This window comes from Coccinella septempunctata, chromosome 9 (genome assembly GCF_907165205.1).
Source record: "Coccinella septempunctata chromosome 9, icCocSept1.1, whole genome shotgun sequence".
Lineage (NCBI taxonomy): Eukaryota > Metazoa > Arthropoda > Insecta > Coleoptera > Coccinellidae > Coccinella > Coccinella septempunctata.
Window position 1 is genome coordinate 20,614,285 of NC_058197.1, and position 16,004 is coordinate 20,630,288.

At 40.8% G+C, this 16,004-nt stretch overlaps 4 protein-coding genes across 6 annotated transcripts; 2 read left to right on the forward strand and 2 right to left on the reverse strand.

Moving 5' to 3' along the window:
* Positions 1 to 788: 788 nt before the first annotated feature.
* LOC123320178 lies at positions 789 to 4,220 on the reverse strand. The gene is made up of 4 exons (XM_044907381.1): positions 3,871 to 4,220; positions 2,937 to 3,202; positions 2,550 to 2,880; positions 789 to 1,056 (listed from the first exon to the last, which is right to left on the reverse strand). The coding sequence occupies exons 1-4, from the start codon at positions 3,916 to 3,918 to the stop codon at positions 838 to 840; spliced, it is 864 nt and encodes a 287-aa protein (XP_044763316.1). The 5' UTR covers positions 3,919 to 4,220; the 3' UTR covers positions 789 to 837.
* A 591-nt stretch (positions 4,221 to 4,811) lies between these two features.
* On the forward strand, positions 4,812 to 7,613 carry LOC123320922 (signal peptide peptidase-like 3). Its single transcript, XM_044908415.1, has 7 exons — positions 4,812 to 5,142; positions 5,192 to 5,552; positions 5,607 to 5,777; positions 5,832 to 6,004; positions 6,188 to 6,335; positions 6,393 to 6,634; positions 6,685 to 7,613. Exons 2-7 carry the CDS (start codon positions 5,219 to 5,221, stop codon positions 6,754 to 6,756), a joined length of 1,140 nt encoding a protein of 379 aa, XP_044764350.1. The 5' UTR covers positions 4,812 to 5,142; positions 5,192 to 5,218; the 3' UTR covers positions 6,757 to 7,613.
* A 37-nt stretch (positions 7,614 to 7,650) lies between these two features.
* On the reverse strand, positions 7,651 to 11,243 carry LOC123320921. Of its 2 annotated transcripts, XM_044908413.1 has the most exons (8): positions 10,944 to 11,243; positions 10,661 to 10,723; positions 10,479 to 10,607; positions 10,055 to 10,415; positions 9,811 to 9,855; positions 9,232 to 9,520; positions 8,891 to 9,176; positions 7,651 to 8,714 (listed from the first exon to the last, which is right to left on the reverse strand). In XM_044908413.1, the coding sequence occupies exons 1-8, from the start codon at positions 11,103 to 11,105 to the stop codon at positions 8,499 to 8,501; spliced, it is 1,551 nt and encodes a 516-aa protein (XP_044764348.1). In that variant the 5' UTR covers positions 11,106 to 11,243; the 3' UTR covers positions 7,651 to 8,498. The 2 variants fall into 2 exon arrangements, with proteins under 2 accessions (XP_044764348.1, XP_044764349.1); XM_044908414.1 differs by lacking the exon at positions 9,811 to 9,855.
* Positions 11,244 to 11,301: 58 nt separating this feature from the next.
* LOC123320920 (vacuolar protein sorting-associated protein 53 homolog) lies at positions 11,302 to 14,784 on the forward strand. 2 transcript variants are annotated; one of them, XM_044908412.1, is made up of 8 exons: positions 11,302 to 11,544; positions 11,594 to 12,404; positions 12,458 to 12,822; positions 12,874 to 13,053; positions 13,108 to 13,400; positions 14,033 to 14,111; positions 14,168 to 14,495; positions 14,548 to 14,784. In XM_044908412.1, the coding sequence occupies exons 1-8, from the start codon at positions 11,452 to 11,454 to the stop codon at positions 14,733 to 14,735; spliced, it is 2,337 nt and encodes a 778-aa protein (XP_044764347.1). In that variant the 5' UTR covers positions 11,302 to 11,451; the 3' UTR covers positions 14,736 to 14,784. The 2 variants fall into 2 exon arrangements, with proteins under 2 accessions (XP_044764347.1, XP_044764346.1); XM_044908411.1 differs by having other exon boundaries at positions 12,458 to 13,053.
* The last annotated feature ends 1,220 nt before the right edge of the window (positions 14,785 to 16,004 follow it).

A 16,004-nucleotide genomic window follows, 5' to 3' on the forward strand; every position in this document is an offset into this window, starting at 1 on the left:
GGTGAACGGAAGCCATGTTGCCGCCTCGGTCCGGAAAAAATACCAGGATTTTTCGCACGTAGGCCGTCTCTACGAAAATTACTCCTTGTAGTCCTTGTGGTGGATGAAACGTGTGAGAGAGCGATCTAAGGTTGATCAAATCGTCTCTGTCGCGAGAAAAACTCTAACGGTGTCGAATCTGGAGGTATTGAGGGCCATACGAAGGAAACCCTGCTACCAATTCGATTTCCAGGGATATTTTGATCAAAAAGTCAAATTCTTGGATTGGTAGAAGGGAAATAATTCTATTTCTTGTGCTGCTATGTGAAAAGTGATGTTATGAAAAAGAATAACAGGTTGAACAAGCGCTATTCTCATTTTAAGAAAGATAAGTTGTAGGATTTTCATGGACATAGAATGCAATCCTGTTTCAAAAACTGTGGTACTAAGAAAGCCTTACTTGTTTGCCATTTTCACATATATTATGCAAAAATGTAGTTTTAATATTACATTCGAAAAAACATCGCGTTAAACCCCATACGATTTCAAGTTTTTTTTTTTCAATTTGACTGTCCGAGAGTTCATCTTCGAAATACGAAACTTCAACAATCGATTTTGTGAATTTCGTAAAACGAAAGTTTTCGAGCAAATACAAGTGTTAGTTTTTCCCTCGTGTCCGGATATCGAAGCCCGGTCTGGCAACGCGGCGACCAGGCGGAATCTGCAAGGAAGGTCTTCCTACCGCGGGAATTGCTCAATTCGGTTTGAGCGTTTGAACTTGAGGACCCGGATGATGAAAACACCACGTAGACTTCTTGCCAACTTTTTTTTTATTATTATAGAAATCTCGATCACAACCTAAATACTGAACTGAAGGGGCGGGATGTACAACAGGGCCTTGTGGATGTAGCTGTTGTCGGTCTTGAGGTCTTCCAGAAGCGCCGATATCTTCCTCTTGACTTCCGGCTGTTTAGAATCCTGATTCGTCAGGATCTTCTCCAGGACGAACTTGAGTTGGTCGGCGGCCGTGCCTGAGGAGGTCTTCGACAGTTCTACCAAAACATGCTGATGATAACCCTATATAGGGGAAAATTGAACTAATTCAGTGATAATCCTCAAAATTTTATAACCTAACTAACTATGACTCTTAAGGTAGTTAAGCTTGCCCTATGCCCATTACTACCTTAAGAGTCATAGTTACTTTCTGGGCGTATATCTACGTCAGAATGTTATAGTTAGAAGAATTAAAAGTAGCTATAACTCTTAAGGTAATTGAGGTAGTCCTATGCCAATTACTATCTTAACTACCTTAAGAGTCATAGTTACTTTTAATTCTTTTAACTATAACATTCTGACGAAGATATACGTCCAGAAAGTAACTATGACTCTTAAGGTAGTTGAAATAGTCCTATGCCCATTACTACCTTAACTAACTTAAGAGTCATAGTTACTTTCTGGGCGTATATCTACGTCAGAATGTTATAGTTAGAAGAATTAAAAGTAACTATAACTCTTAAGGTAATTAAGGTAGTCCTATGCCCATAACTACCCTAACTACCTTAAGAGTCATAGTTATTTTTAATTCTTCTAACTATAACATTCTGACGTAGATATACGCCCAGAAAGTAACTATGACTCTTAAGGTAGTTAAGATAGTCCTATGCCCCCCATTAATACATTAACTACCTTAAGAGTCATAGTTACTTTCTGGGCGTATATCTACGTCAGAATGTTATAGTTAGAAGAATTAAAAGTAGCTATAACTCTTAAGGTAATTAAGGTAGTCCTATGCCAATTACTATCTAAACTACCTTAAGAGTCATAGTTACTTTTAATTCTTCTAACTATAACATTCTGACGAAGATATACGCCCAGAAAGTAACTATGACTCTTAAGGTAGTTAAGGTTGTCCTATGCCCATTACTACCTTAACTAACTTAAGAGACATAGTTACTTTCTGGGCGTATATCTACGTCAGAATGTTATAGTTAGAAGAATTAAAAGTAACTATAACTCTTAAGGTAATTAAGGTAGTCCTATGCCCATTACTACCCTAACTACCTCAAGAGTCATAGTTATTTTTAATTCTTCTAACTATAACATTCTGACGTAGATATACGCCCAGAAAGTAACTATGACTCTTAAGGTAGTTAAAATAGTCCTATGCCCATTAATACCTTAACTACCTTAAGAGTCATAGTTACTTTCTGGGCGTATATCTACGTCAGAATGTTATAGTTAGAAGAATTAAAAGTAACTATAACTGTTAAGGTAATTAAGGTAGTCCTATGCCCATTACTACCTTAACTACCTTAAGAGTCATAGTTATTTTTTGAGCGTATATCTACGTCAGAAGTGTAAAAGGTACAAAAAGTAACTATGACTCTTGAGATAGTTAAGGTTGTCGTGGGCATTGGCTACCTTTGGGAGTCATAGTTACTATGGTAGCCAAATGCCCATGACTACCTTAAGTGCCATATTTACATCGTTGTCATTTTGCATCCTTGGCAGAGTATGACCCCTCTAAGCTAAAATTAACCTGCCCTACGCCATTCTAAAGGGGATTTTACCTGAAACTTGTTGTACCCCTGGCTCTTGGCGTCCTTGCTGAGTTGATCGTAGAGCGACAGCAACGTCACGTACGCCTTGGTAGGCGGCGCCCTCTTGTTCTTCTCCAGATAAGCCCTGATGAATTCCGAATCGTCGAGGTTCTTCAGCAGGACGCGAACCTGCTCCTCCGGATCCGAAGAAGCTGGGGCGTCGTCTTCGGAATGTACGAGTTTGACGAGCGACGCCGGGCCGACGCCGATGAGATTCTCGAGGTTCTCGGGCAGTTCCTCCGTTTCCACGTTGAGGTAGGCCTGCAGCTTGGGGATGCTGAAGAAGGTCTTCGACGACGCTCTGAAAGGAACCGTGGGGTCGTTCAATCTAGATGGTGGGGATGTGGGGGAACTTACAGTTCTTCGCCGTAGTTTTCCAGCTCACCCAGCTTCTCGTAGCTGTCTGGACCTGGAGGGACCTCTGGGGCGTATATGCCGGGTCTGTGGGTGGAGGTGGGTTTGGTCGTGTCCGAGGGTCGTGCCGGTGAAGGGGTGGTTGTGGAGGGAGGCTTCAGGTCGTACTTCATGGACTCCGTCAGGTGGGCTATGACCTGCATGGCCGCTGGGATGTAAGAGTCCAGCAGCATCACCTTGGTCTCGACCTTGGGTGGACCTCCATGGCACTGCAAGATTCGGAAGATGGTTAATATTGAGGAATTTTCGTGACAGTCTCAGTTTCAGTTGCTCGAAAGGGGTTATGAGGGATAGATAGTCTTGGACCTTAAAGGGAAATTGAGCTCATATCTTTGAAGACATTTGCAAAGCCTCTAGGAAAACAGAGCAACTGGGGAGTGGTATTCTTAAGGAAAGAGTCAAATATGGCTGTTTCCTGATGCATAAGAAATAAACATGATTATAATAGTTGCAGAGAAAATTCTAATAATAAAAGTGAATTTATTGTAGAGTGAAAATTGAGCTTCATCTTACATCAGTAGTGAAAATAAGCACATTGGAGCAAATTTTCCCAAGAAATTAAGTGAATACAAACTTTTTGGAATACTCAGAGTCGAACTGAATAACTAATTAATCGATATAATTAACTGAATGAAACTTCTGAACAAGCAAACATGACCAAATTGACTCTTCATTTCCGAAATGTGTTACAAGATAAAAAAAATGAGGATTGATCATTGAGCGCTATAAATTCTGGGAGAGTGGGGGTATAAGACATGGTTTATCCGTGTATTGACAGCGAAATAGAAGAAATGTTGCTATAAAATAACTATCGAAGAGAATATGCGCGTAATGAAGACAGTACACGAAAAATAAGAAGAAAACTTGAGTAACTCACCAGCTGCAAGGAGGCCAAGAAGATAACGAAGAAAGAGCGACGTATCATTTCCAACTTAGAAGCACAATTTAGAAGATAGAACCACTTCGCGGGCGCCGGGAAGGTTTGAGAGCGAAAAAAAAAACAAAACAAAGCAACTGGTTTGTTGGCGGTGCTAACAGGTCTTTTGGTCGATATCGAGTGGGTCTTATTAGGTGGGTCCTTATCGAAAAACGACCTCGGAGTGCAGCAGGTCGTTCGGAAACCGATGGCGCTTTTGGACGGACTGTTTTGTTTACCTGGTGCTTCCGTCCGCCGCGGCTAGAGAAGAAAGTGCACTTGGCCCACTTCGCTACGCTAAACTGTTAGATCAACCTGCTTTTCGTATGCCCCGGATTCGCCGTATCACTGCAAGCAACGGATTTTTAACGCGAGAATAGATTTAACCGTTGTCCCATTTGGATATCTCGAAAAAATTCGGATCATTAGAGAGGCGGCTAGAAGGCGGCACCAAAAGCTTCGTGAGATTGTGCGGAAGCCGGAAAATATCTGAAAAGTATCAGGCGTGACATCCAAGTTCACACGCGGCTCAAAGAAAGCCAAAAACAACCCTAATTTCGAAAGCCGGGAAGATTTGAACTCTGGGCTATAGTTGGCGCATCCACCATTTATTTGCAAGCCGTAAATCGAGAATGAATCGTGAGAAAGGTTATTTTTTCATCTAATTCCATTTCTAAGACATGAAACGATCAGTTGTTCCGTGTGTAGATTCGCATATTATTGTTATTATTTAGTAGATTAACTAATATACGATAGTTAACCGAGTGGAACTAAATTTTGACGTTGGTCTGTTACCACAGATCTTTTTAATCTATGCTGCTACTTTCACCTCGGGGAAAAGAGATGGAACCAGGCGGAAAAGGAGAGGTAGAAAGAGAACGATGCATTCATTCGCGACATTAGCGTATGTTTGGTTGCCTGAACGTGCCTCAGGCAGGCAAGTTCTCTTCACCACGTCTGTTTTATCATATGTAAATAAATATTTGTGATAACGACTGGTTTGTAAATAAAGACGGCAAACTGCGGATCCCCTAGTGAAATACTGTGAAAATTTCGATCAAGTGTAAGATGAGAGACGTATGTTCAAAGTGGAAGTTTTAGAAAGTATTATGTATGATCAACATGGCGTCGTACAATAAGAATTATCTACTTTTAAAATGAATCCAAGCCAATATAAGTAATGTTTACCGACATATCCGAGTGTATTAATTCAAAAAATAAAGAGATATCTAGGTGAGTTCAATCTAACATAAGTGAAATCTGGCTAAACTTCGATTTTCAGCTAGTGACATAGAAAACTGCCCCCAGGATGGCAGATAACTTGAACCCAGCTCAAACTATCGAGTATCAATGGGCCTACTCGATAATGGACTCGAGCAGAGTGTCCACTTTTTTGATTTCTATGTTACTCATTGTTTATGGTTCCTTCCGTTCCTTGAACATGGAACAAGAGGCCAGGGACAGGGCGAATGGCAGTACGAATTGCCTCCTGAATCCCTCGCAAACCCTACAGACTGAAAACAACGTTCAAACCCTAGATACAATGCAAGCCTTGTGTCTCCCCTTAGGAGCCAGCGTCTCCCTACTTGTTATGTTTTTTTTCTTCGATTCCATGCAGATGCTCTTTGCGATTTGTACCGCTAGTAAGAAATCCAGCAATTTATCACAACTTCTTTGTATCCCTTTTTTTTTTTCAGTTATAGCTACGGTAGCTTTGGCTTTTCTGCTTCTACCAATGTGTCAATACATCATAAGGCCTTGTTCCAACAACACCAAGTTTTCCTTTGGAATGTGCGGACGGTTTACATCAGCCGAACTCTTATCTTTCAGTTTATCCCTATTTATAGTTTGCATTTGGATACTGACAGGTGATTTTTTTAACATTGTCACATTTTTGTTTGTTTTAACAACTTTGTTTTAAGGTCATTGGTTGTTGATGGATGCGATGGGTATGGGGCTTTGTGTAGCCTTTATAGCTTTCGTCCGACTGCCGAGTCTGAAGGTTTCGACTCTGTTGCTAACTGGTCTTCTGATCTATGACGTTTTTTGGGTGTTTTTTTCATCCTATATTTTTAGCACTAACGTGATGGTCAAGGTAAGATGATTTTTTCATTTTTGTCAGTTGGCGAAAGGTGCATAGAAAATGTACGGGGTGGGGATATTTCTATGTACCTATATCTGGTTATTATATGTCATCTGTCAATAGAGTCTTTGACAGGTGACATTTTTTATAGAATAAGGCTAAATGTTTATAGAATTAGGTAACTTTGATCTTCAGGTAGCTACAAGACCTGCGGAAAACCCAGTGGGCTTAGTAGCCCGTAAGTTCCATCTGAACGGGATGGTTAGGGAAGCCCCCAAATTGAGCTTGCCAGGAAAACTGGTTTTCCCAAGCATGCACAACGCGGGTCACTTCAGTATGTTGGGTGAGACCGTGCTGCAGGTTATCTTGGGTTAAAACTGACTTGAGACGATTTTTGCAGGTCTTGGGGATATAGTGATGCCGGGTCTCCTGTTGTGTTTCGTGCTGCGTTACGATGCCTACAAGAAGGCACAAGGTCTGGCTGGTTCCCGGTTAACCTATTTCCACTGTTCGTTACTAGGGTACTTCTTAGGATTATTGACAGCGACTGTCAGTTCTGAAGTCTTCAAGGCTGCTCAGCCTGCTTTACTTTATTTGGTACCGTTTACGTTGCTACCTTTGCTGACCATGGCTTATTTGAAGGTGAGGTTTTATCAAAAAATAATTCCAAAAAACAATTGGGTTTTTTTTAGGGGGACCTGAGACGAATGTGGTCTGAACCGTTCAAAAGTTTAACATCATCGAAGCACTTTCCAGACGTGTGATAGTTTCTGAGGATGTAATTATTTGTTAACGACATCGGTGAGCGAGGAACCAGAGGTATTAAAAGCGTTGATTCTTACGGAACTTAATATGGATTGACAATAGGGGGAATGCACGAATTTTCCAATCTGTCTTTTGGTATCGGGGGATATACACCATCAATTTAAGCCAAAGAAACGATATTACTGATGTGACGGACCTTGAACCCAATGCTCTTTCAGGTTAAGAACAAATTTTCGCTAACGGATCGCGTTTCATTTATTTTAATTTTTTTTTAGTATTACTAACAATCGTTGATTTTAGTTTACCAAGAAGTGGTGAAGTGAGGGATGCTTTTTTCTGATTGTCAATTGACACTTTCTTAATGTCAGCTGTCTAAAATTTTTAGGTTAGAGAGTGTTGGTTGATTTTTGCGGTATAGTTTTGGCAATTCGAGAATTCTCTTTACAATTCTGTCCTATTGAACAAATAATCTTTCACAAAGTGACTAAATTAATAGTGACGTTTTAAAATAGTTCTATTGACAGACGTGTTTCAGAGTTATTTTATAGATTTTCTGTGATAAAAATAAGTGAAAACTTAAATTTCTTTTGTATAGGTAACAAATATTCTCCAATTGTTTGATTTTAATCCAATGCACCGCTCTCGATTAGAAATATTGTTTTCTATTTGAAAGATGTATCTACGACCCCACATATTCTCAATTCGTGCTTTGGATTAACTTGGAATGTTTACATTTTTTTTTTTTTTAGCTACTCTGCCTTTTATATGAAACTTTTCATTTTTGAAAAAGTTTTTGTAAGTTTGTTACTTGTTTTTTTTATATTCTTGTAATAATGAAATAAAGTATCTTTAACAATTGGGTCATTTTGGGTAGATGTTAAAAAAAATTCCAATTTCAACTGAATCATCTTTATTATTAACGAATAAAATGGTCTAGACAAAATTTCTTCATGTGGAAACTTATGGTAATTATGAGCATCACTCCGGTTTTCGATATAATTGCACTTAGATGCTACAAAATGTAAAAGGAATAATAAATTGAAAATTAAATTAAATAAGTAACCTAGTGATAAAATTAATCTGCCTTTTTCAAGAAATTAAATAAAAAGTCGCCCGATGGCGACAAAAATATATTTTTCCATATCAGTCATATTTTAATCATCATATTTGTCCATCAAGGCGCCGAAAAATAAATAAAAATACCTTAAAAAATTAATCGGTAAGAACACACTACTCGGGATGATAAAAAACTGGAGATTTTCGAACAACTATCAAGATGATTAAATAATTTCAGAAAAGTATCACAATAAAACAAGTATACATATGTGTTAAGGTCCCAAATTAAAGAAAAATAATTCATTGTAACGAAATATGCCGCGAAATTCGTAAGTTCTACAAATGTACCGGCAAAGCCTTATACCGCCTTTCTTTCATTTTGAGCCTTAGGAATGATGCAATTTAATAAAATTGAGGAACAAATTCTTTTTTTTTTTCTTCAATTGGCACATTCTGGTTTGTAGGCACTAAATTTTTCCTATAAATGATCATCACAAATTAAATAGCTAAGTACTCCATCTAAGTATAAGCACCTAATCTTCCGTAAGTACTAAACTGGTAGAAAATTTCGTTATAAAAATAAACCGGCTCATCTCGAAAAACAGCCAAGTAGACCGGACGCGGAAAAAATCTTTGATACTCTGAAATAGCGAAAAAAAATTACATAAACGATCTATCTATATCTTCATTTCGTTGCGTACTGGGGCCTGCCCGCCAACTCCAACAGGTAACGATCGGGATGATCGATCCAATCGGCGGCCGACAGTTTGACCACCCTCTGTTTCTCCGCCTCCCTAACCTCCCACTTCTTCACTTCCAGCTGACGATCCCTACTCACCGAGTCGCCGCAGCCCCAAACCTCCACCCTCAGCAACTTGTCTGGTATCTTGCTATACTCAATCTGGAAAAAACTCTCGGTTACAAGAAAAATCCACCTCTTTTTTACAGGAAGATGCGTAAGTATAGGTCTCATTGGTTCACGGAAAAATTTGACGTAAGTTCCGTCAACTGTCAGCGTGACGTTGACGCGGTCACAGAAATATTTGACGTTTAACGATATGAACAATACTCCGATACCTTTTCGAAGCCGCCGTCTATGGAGATGACGGGGCTCCTGGGGTTGCTGCCCACCCTCAGTCCGTGCGGGTAGCCGCGCGCCGTGAAGTTGAGGTACAGCATCTTCGGTCCCTTCTCCATGAGGCTGAACTTGGGCAGGAGCTGATACAGGGCGGATTCCTCGCGTCCCCAATACTGGTGCGATTCGTGCCATTCGTCCGGACAGGCCACGCAGAAGACGCTCTCCTCTTTGGTCTTCAACATCACCAGGGTGGGACCCTTGTAGGCCAACGTATGGTGCAAGAATCTTCAAGAGAACGAGGTTAGGAAGATTAGAGGATTAGATCAGGTTGATTTTGTACCTGTTGGCCCCCAGGCCGTGCTGGTTGGAATCGTATATGAGCACCCAGTGGGAGGGGATGGAGCTCAACATCTTGGACAAGAACACCATGCTGGACAGGCCGTTGGAGCTGCCCTCCGGAGAGTTGGCCTTCTGGGGCATCGAGTAGAGGGGGGGCAAGGCGCTGGCCAACAACCAGCTGAGGCTCATGTTCAGGGTGTAGGGCGGGGTGTTCTTGCCGTTGGCGAGGGACGTGGAGTTGCCCGCGAACGGGGACGTCTTTTCCAGGACCGGCGTCGCCAGCTCGAGACCTGCGTGAAAGGTACCCATAAGGACCAAACTAACGACCAAAATAGTGCGTTGGTGAACCAAACTCCTCTACCAAGACGTACAGAGTGATTTGTGACTGATTATTGCAAGTTTAAACTTGATAGAAAGAGCGTATAGAGGTGTCAGTAATGTGCGTTACATAAGCCTCTCAGGACAACCTTCGAACGATCTATATCCCACGAAAACACAATAAAACGTATCAACACTAACACAAAGCCGACATAAAACATGTTAGTGACACTGAGAAGCTCCAACGGTTCGAGTTACTTACTAGGTCTTTGTTTACCTTGTTCGAAAGAATCGTTAGAGTCCAGACCTGTACAACAGAGAAGTTATATACAAATGTACATGATTGTTAAGACAATGTATCCTAAGCACAAGTTAATAAGCGACTGGGCATCGAGAAAACCTGAAATATTCTTAACCTAACTAACTATCTGATTCCGATCACTTAAATTAACCTATAGGACGAAATCTTTTTCGGTACCCTAGAAATTTCGTAAGGCTTTGCTCACCAGTGACCAGGTCGATTTCGTTTTTCTCCTGTAAAGTCCTGTACGCGGTCGCCAAAGTGTGAACGATGAATCTGTGGACAGGTTGTAGCAATCTGGGGCAGTTCGATTGCAGCCAGTGGGACACGTAACTGGTGGATAGGGAGTTTTTCACGTGGAAGCAGCTATCGACGATGGCTTTTAAAGTTTGATGTAAAAAATAACAAGACTGAGGTCCTTCCGAATAATGATCCATGCTAATATGATAAGAGGACATGAGTAGCATCTTTAACAAATCTGGAGTTATCGTTTCGTTGTTGTTATCTTGATTTTCAATAGAAAACATCTTGACCAGAATATCACTCATTGTAGAATCGTCTAGTACCTAAAAATTGACAGAGAGGGGTTATTATAGAGGTAACGAACATGTAATGTAAAGAAATTTCACCTGTAAGTATTTTGCGCATTGTTCTGTGAAGGCGTGAGTATCCAAGTAATCTTTGTTGGATTTAGATAACTTTTGAAAGTAATTGAACAATTTCAATGCAAGAACTTGATACCTTGGAAACAGGTATTTCTGTAATGAAAAGAAATCGTTAAATTCTTTCATCATTTGAAAAAGATACTCACAGTAAAGACATTGAGAGTAATGCCCGACACATGTTCTTCAGCTAAAGTTTTATTGGATAAAATCTGAAAGAAAATTAATATCACAATACCAACATTTAACATATGGCTAAGAAGCACAGCTTTTTCTATCAAACTGACTAAAAAATACTCGTTTGAAATTTAAAATACATTCAATACACAACTGTGCAATCATTGTTCATTCTTCCATTTCTGATGAACAGGAACTCCAAACTGATAGCGTATTCGGCCGAGTGATGTAGACAACTTGGAAAAGGGCACTAACCTTAGCCAATTTGGTCACGGATTCAAAGTTGGTGAAGTGCTTGTCTTGAATATCGGTCACTGATATGCTTTTCGAAAAGGATTTTCTTGAGGTACTATCAGTGGAAGACTGTGATGATGATTTGTGCTTGCTGCTTCCATTGTGCCCATGGCTGTTACCCATTTTTATTTTTGATGCGAGACTTACAATAATTTTCAAAAGGTCATCTTTGGTTTGAGAAATTGTGTCAGCTGAAAAACAACAACTACGTCGAGAGCTGCTTGTTTTTCGCTCACGTGCGTTGGCACTTCTGCACAAATGTCAATTTTTTCCGGAGATTTCTGACAGATACTGAGGGAAATTTGACAGATGATCTGAGTAGTTCAAGTAGAACTTGAAATTTGAACTACCCAATTTGTCTTCGTGTGACAGCAAAATATTTTGATTGATCATTTGAATCAAAAACCGAATATGTAATTACAATTTTCCCAATTTTATTTCAGCTTAACTTGAATTTCTCTACGGAATCATGGATCTTTCTGACAGCGAATTGACTGAAAGTACTGACGATCAAGATTTCTTCATCAATTTTGATCCAGAAGTCCAATCTGCTATTGAGGAAGTATGTTTCATAAATGTCTGATATCTGTTTCCAACGTGAATTTTTCTAGGTATTGCAGAAAAAAGATCCATTAGATGAGAAAGACTTCAATACAATCGATTACATCAATAATCTCTTCCCAACGGAACAGTCCCTGTCCAATATTGACGAAGTAGTCATGAAATTCGAGAATAAGATTGTTACGATAGATAACGAAATTACCACCATCATTCATGGACAAGTAGAAGCTAGTCAGGAGGGTAAAGAAGCCCTGGGTGAGGCACAGTCGGTAATAAAAGAATTATTCTTCCACATCAAGGATATCAAAGAACAGGCCGTAAAATCAGAAGAAATGGTTAGAGAAATAACTAGGGATATCAAACAATTAGATTGTGCAAAGAGAAACCTAACTCTTGCGATTACAACGCTGAATCATCTGCAAATATTAGTTGAAGGGGTGGATAACTTGAAAGTTCTAACCCAGAAAAAACTGTATGGGGAAATAGCTTCACCACTGCAGGGAATTAGTGAAGTTATGGCGCATTTCGAAAACTACTCGGACATTCCGCAAATCAAGAGCTTGGGGGACCAAGTTAGACAGATACACTCGGAACTGGCCGAACAGATTAACCTGGACTTCCGAGAAGCCTTCTCGAATGCAAGGAGCACCATTCCTAACAAGCAACTCTCTCAGGCTTGCCTCGTGGCGTCAGTATTAGATTCTTCAGTGAAAAAAGACTTGTTAAAATGGTTTGTAGATCTGCAGTTGGAGGAGTACAATCATCTGTTCCAGGAAACCGAAGATACTGCTTGGTTGGATAAGATCGATAAAAGATACGCGTGGCTGAAGAAGAACTTGGTGGATTTCGAGGATAAATTAGGTAAAAAAAATTAATTGGGAGAAGTTACGAAGACTGATTCGATATTTTCAAAGGGAATATGTTTCCGCCGAATTGGGAAGTTTCGGAAAGGATTGCGGTTCAGTTCGCGCACCGTACGAGGGAACAACTGTCGAAGATCATGGCCAAGAGGAAGGGGGAGATGGACGTGAAACTTCTTCTCTATGCCATACAGAAAACTACGGCTTTTGAGAATCTACTCAGTAGGAAATTTACGGGTATCACTATAACGGAGGAAAATCCTCAGTTGGTGGTGGACAACATTGATAATCCCGAATTTTTATCCGTGTTCGACGGGTTGATTGGTAAGTGTTTTGTACCCCACTTGGAAATCTACATCGATAGCGTGGATAAGAATCTCTGCGAACTGTTGGAAAGGTTCATTATAGACGAGAAACAAGTAAGGATGAATAAAATTAAGGTAAGGAGTTGTACATTTGGTAATTTTCAGAGTAAACCAACTGAGGCGACAGAGACTCAGGCGTCTATCCTACCCAGTTGTCCGGACCTGTTCGTTTTCTACAAAAAGAGCCTGATACAATGCGCCCAATTGGACAAGGGTAAAACCATGCTGGGTCTGACCAACGTCTTCCGTAAATATCTGGAGCTCTACGCCGAAAAACTGCTTCAGGTAGCCACTTTTATCGAATTTTCGAACGCTCGAAATTAACCGGACGTTATTCAGAACAACCTGCCCAAGATGGAACCGCAATCTCTGGGCACCAGCGTGTCGATGCTCACCAGGGACATCCAGAAGATGTCCACGTCGGGTCTCATTCAGAATTTCTCGTCGCTGCTGAAAGAGGGCGACGCCGTCAAGTTGAGCAGGGAGGAACAGGGCAGGATCTGCTGCATCTTGACCACGGCCGAGTACTGCGTCGAGACCACCCAGCAGCTGAGCGACAAGCTGAAGCAGAAGATCGAGCCCTCGCTCGCCGATCAGGTGGATTTCACCAAGGAACAGGACAATTTTCACAAGCGAGTATCTTGAGTATCGAAAATCCGAGAATCGGGACGTGGGGAGGAATAGGCGTGGAGTGATATTTTGAACGATATTTTTACGTCAATTCTTGGTCTGCAATGAATCCGAAAAGTAGGCTGAAATCGGGGAAAGTTGCTTCACATTTGAGTTTTAGTCGGTACGAACTAGAATTTCACTTTTAGCGGGCGTCTCAAGTCGACGAGAGTCTTTGTCCACTCGAAAATGGGCAATATTCGAAACTTCACAAGTAAAATTTCTAAAAACTGTCATTTTGTCAACGTATATCTATGTTCCAAGCTTGGAACATAGATTCATGTTGCAAGTTCATGCGTCATCAGATGAGCCATAGAATTTACGGCGGTGGGCTAACTTCACGTTATACGATTGACGCCGAGGGTAACCGAAGATGACTCGGGAACCGCACGGACATGGGCGTAACAATCGACTGGGCATTCACGATTGAAAATTTCCAACGATGTGTTGTTTTCGGATCTTTCAAGGGTTTTTTTGGTTCTAACGAAACATGATGATCATAAATAGGCAAATTTGTGTTTTTTTCCGACTTGATGTATTGTATCTCCCAAAAAAGGGTATCTACAGTGCTAACTCGAAATGTCTCCATTCTCAGGGTGATTTCGAATTGCATCCAGATCCTCGTGCAGGACCTGGAGAACGCCTGCGAACCGGCCCTGACGGCCATGAGCAAGGTTAGTTTTAGCGCGACGCCTAACCATAATTCGAACCTAACGACCGTTTTTCAAAGATACAATGGCAGTCCATCGACGCGGTCGGCGATCAGAGTCCGTACATCTCGTCGATCTGCAACCACCTGAAGAACAACGTGCCCACGGTGCGGGACAACCTGTCCCAGTCCAGGAAGTACTTCGTGCAGTTCTGCCTGCGTTTCGTCAACCAGTTCATACCGAAGTTCGTGCAGACGGTCTACAAGTGCAAACCGATGAACACCGAGGGGGCGGAGCAGCTGCTGCTGGACGCGCACATGCTGAAGACGGCGCTGTTGAACCTGCCGTCCGTCGGGTCGCAGGTCGGGAGGCCGCCGCCCGTGGCCTACACCAAGGTGGTCACGAAAGGTTCGGGATGGTTGACTTGAGACGTTGCGTGTTACGCGTCGTGTTTTTTCAGGTATGACCAAGGCTGAGATGATCCTGAAGGTTGTGATGACGCCGATCGAGCCCAATAAAAATTTCGTGGAGCAGTGCAGGAAGCTGCTGCCAGATTGTCAGCTATCGGAGTATTATAAGATACTGGATATGAAGAGTGTCAAGAGGCAAGAACACGCCGTTCTTGTGGAGCTGTTTAAGTCTAAATAGATTAGTGGAAGATTTGTTAGGTGTATTATTGAATTTTTATTTTTATGTTTGTGGTAGTTTTTATTTGTTCCCCTTTTTTTTATTTCCCGAAGTATTAAATTTTATTCTGGGTGTTGTTTTAATGTGTCACATTGGATGGCAGAGGTGATTGGGTAGTTTAATTGGTAAGTTTATACAAGGTGAGTACGAAAATTTTAACAGTAGAACAGTAGAAACACAAGATATCATCCACGTCTTCCAGTTTTCTCATTAAGTACCATGAAAATATCAAAAATTAAAAGAGCCCAACTCTTGAAACTAGGTTAGGATAATCTAATGTCCAAAAATTAAAAGTATCTGTGAAGTTTGAAAATTGGGTACTTTGGCTGAATGCAACTCTGTTTAAAAGATCCACAGATGTGCAGTGTCACAGATTTGGCCAGTTAGTCTGAAGGTTATTTTGTTTTCCCAGAGGTGGCACAGCTCATTATAAAAAATTAAAATGGCCCTATCTTTTATCATGGCCGAATCTGCAAAAATTGTTTTCCTGTGACCTCAAAAATAAAATATATTTGTACGAGTAAAAGACTCACCCTGTATTTGGAAATATGGAACGCAAGGATAAAATAAAAGTCTAAAAAGTTACGATGGTATACATTTAACTCAACCCCTTACTGAAACCAGAGAGTCTCTGCTGAAAGTGTTCGACACAGAACTCTAAAATAAGGTGTTCGACCATTGAACTCTATGGTACCATAGAGTTCAATGTGTTCGACATAAAGATATTACATATCTTTGGTTCGACATAGAGATAGACATTTGTCTATGGTGTTCGACAAGGTTAGGTTCCTCTTTGGTTAGGTTAGGTTGCCTAACCTAACCTAACTCTATTGTTTTGTTGTAGACCCAATTTGTTATAACGCCAGTAGAAGACCGTTTTTCAACTATTTCGGTGATAAAACAGCAGCCCGGCATTTGCAAAATTGCGTTTCAATGTCCTTGGGATGCATCTCGTGTCTACCTGCGCATCCACCAAAATTGGTGACAACTTGCTGTGTTAACTGATTACCTGAAAATCAATTTTGACGGATGCGCTCTCGTATCGTCATTTTATTGTGGAATTGTTTCTGAAAGAGAAGTGGAAAAATTTTCAGTCGAAACTGTAACACTTATCCAACACTGATAATGGAAAACTTTCCATAACATGTTATTTTTCTCTGGATAAATGAATCAGCGTATGAGAATGATATTCCTCAATTGACGTTTTCAAGCAAAAAAGTCCGATTACGA

What these genes read in the sequence shown, in the direction of transcription:
- LOC123320178 (XM_044907381.1), bottom strand. Translation starts at nt 3,918, where the DNA reads ATGATACGTCGCTCTTTCTTCGTTATCTTCTTGGCCTCCTTGCAGCTG. An exon ending in TCTTGGCCTCCTTGCAGCTG is followed by an intron (nt 3,203 to 3,870) that starts GTGAGTTACTCA and finishes CGAATCTTGCAG; the next exon opens with TGCCATGGAGGTCCACCCAA. An exon ending in AGGGGTACAACAAGTTTCAG is followed by an intron (nt 1,057 to 2,549) that starts GTAAAATCCCCT and finishes TCCCCTATATAG; the next exon opens with GGTTATCATCAGCATGTTTT.
- LOC123320920 (XM_044908411.1), top strand. Translation starts at nt 11,452, where the DNA reads ATGGATCTTTCTGACAGCGAATTGACTGAAAGTACTGACGATCAAGAT. An exon ending in GGATTTCGAGGATAAATTAG is followed by an intron (nt 12,405 to 12,457) that starts GTAAAAAAAATT and finishes ATATTTTCAAAG; the next exon opens with GGAATATGTTTCCGCCGAAT. An exon ending in GAACAGGACAATTTTCACAA is followed by an intron (nt 13,401 to 14,032) that starts GCGAGTATCTTG and finishes CTCCATTCTCAG; the next exon opens with GGTGATTTCGAATTGCATCC.
- LOC123320922 (XM_044908415.1), top strand. Translation starts at nt 5,219, where the DNA reads ATGGCAGATAACTTGAACCCAGCTCAAACTATCGAGTATCAATGGGCC. An exon ending in TTGCATTTGGATACTGACAG is followed by an intron (nt 5,778 to 5,831) that starts GTGATTTTTTTA and finishes CTTTGTTTTAAG; the next exon opens with GTCATTGGTTGTTGATGGAT. An exon ending in GCACTAACGTGATGGTCAAG is followed by an intron (nt 6,005 to 6,187) that starts GTAAGATGATTT and finishes TTTGATCTTCAG; the next exon opens with GTAGCTACAAGACCTGCGGA.
- LOC123320921 (XM_044908413.1), bottom strand. Translation starts at nt 11,105, where the DNA reads ATGGGTAACAGCCATGGGCACAATGGAAGCAGCAAGCACAAATCATCA. An exon ending in TTACTCTCAATGTCTTTACT is followed by an intron (nt 10,608 to 10,660) that starts GTGAGTATCTTT and finishes TTTTCATTACAG; the next exon opens with AAATACCTGTTTCCAAGGTA. An exon ending in CACGGCCTGGGGGCCAACAG is followed by an intron (nt 9,177 to 9,231) that starts GTACAAAATCAA and finishes GTTCTCTTGAAG; the next exon opens with ATTCTTGCACCATACGTTGG.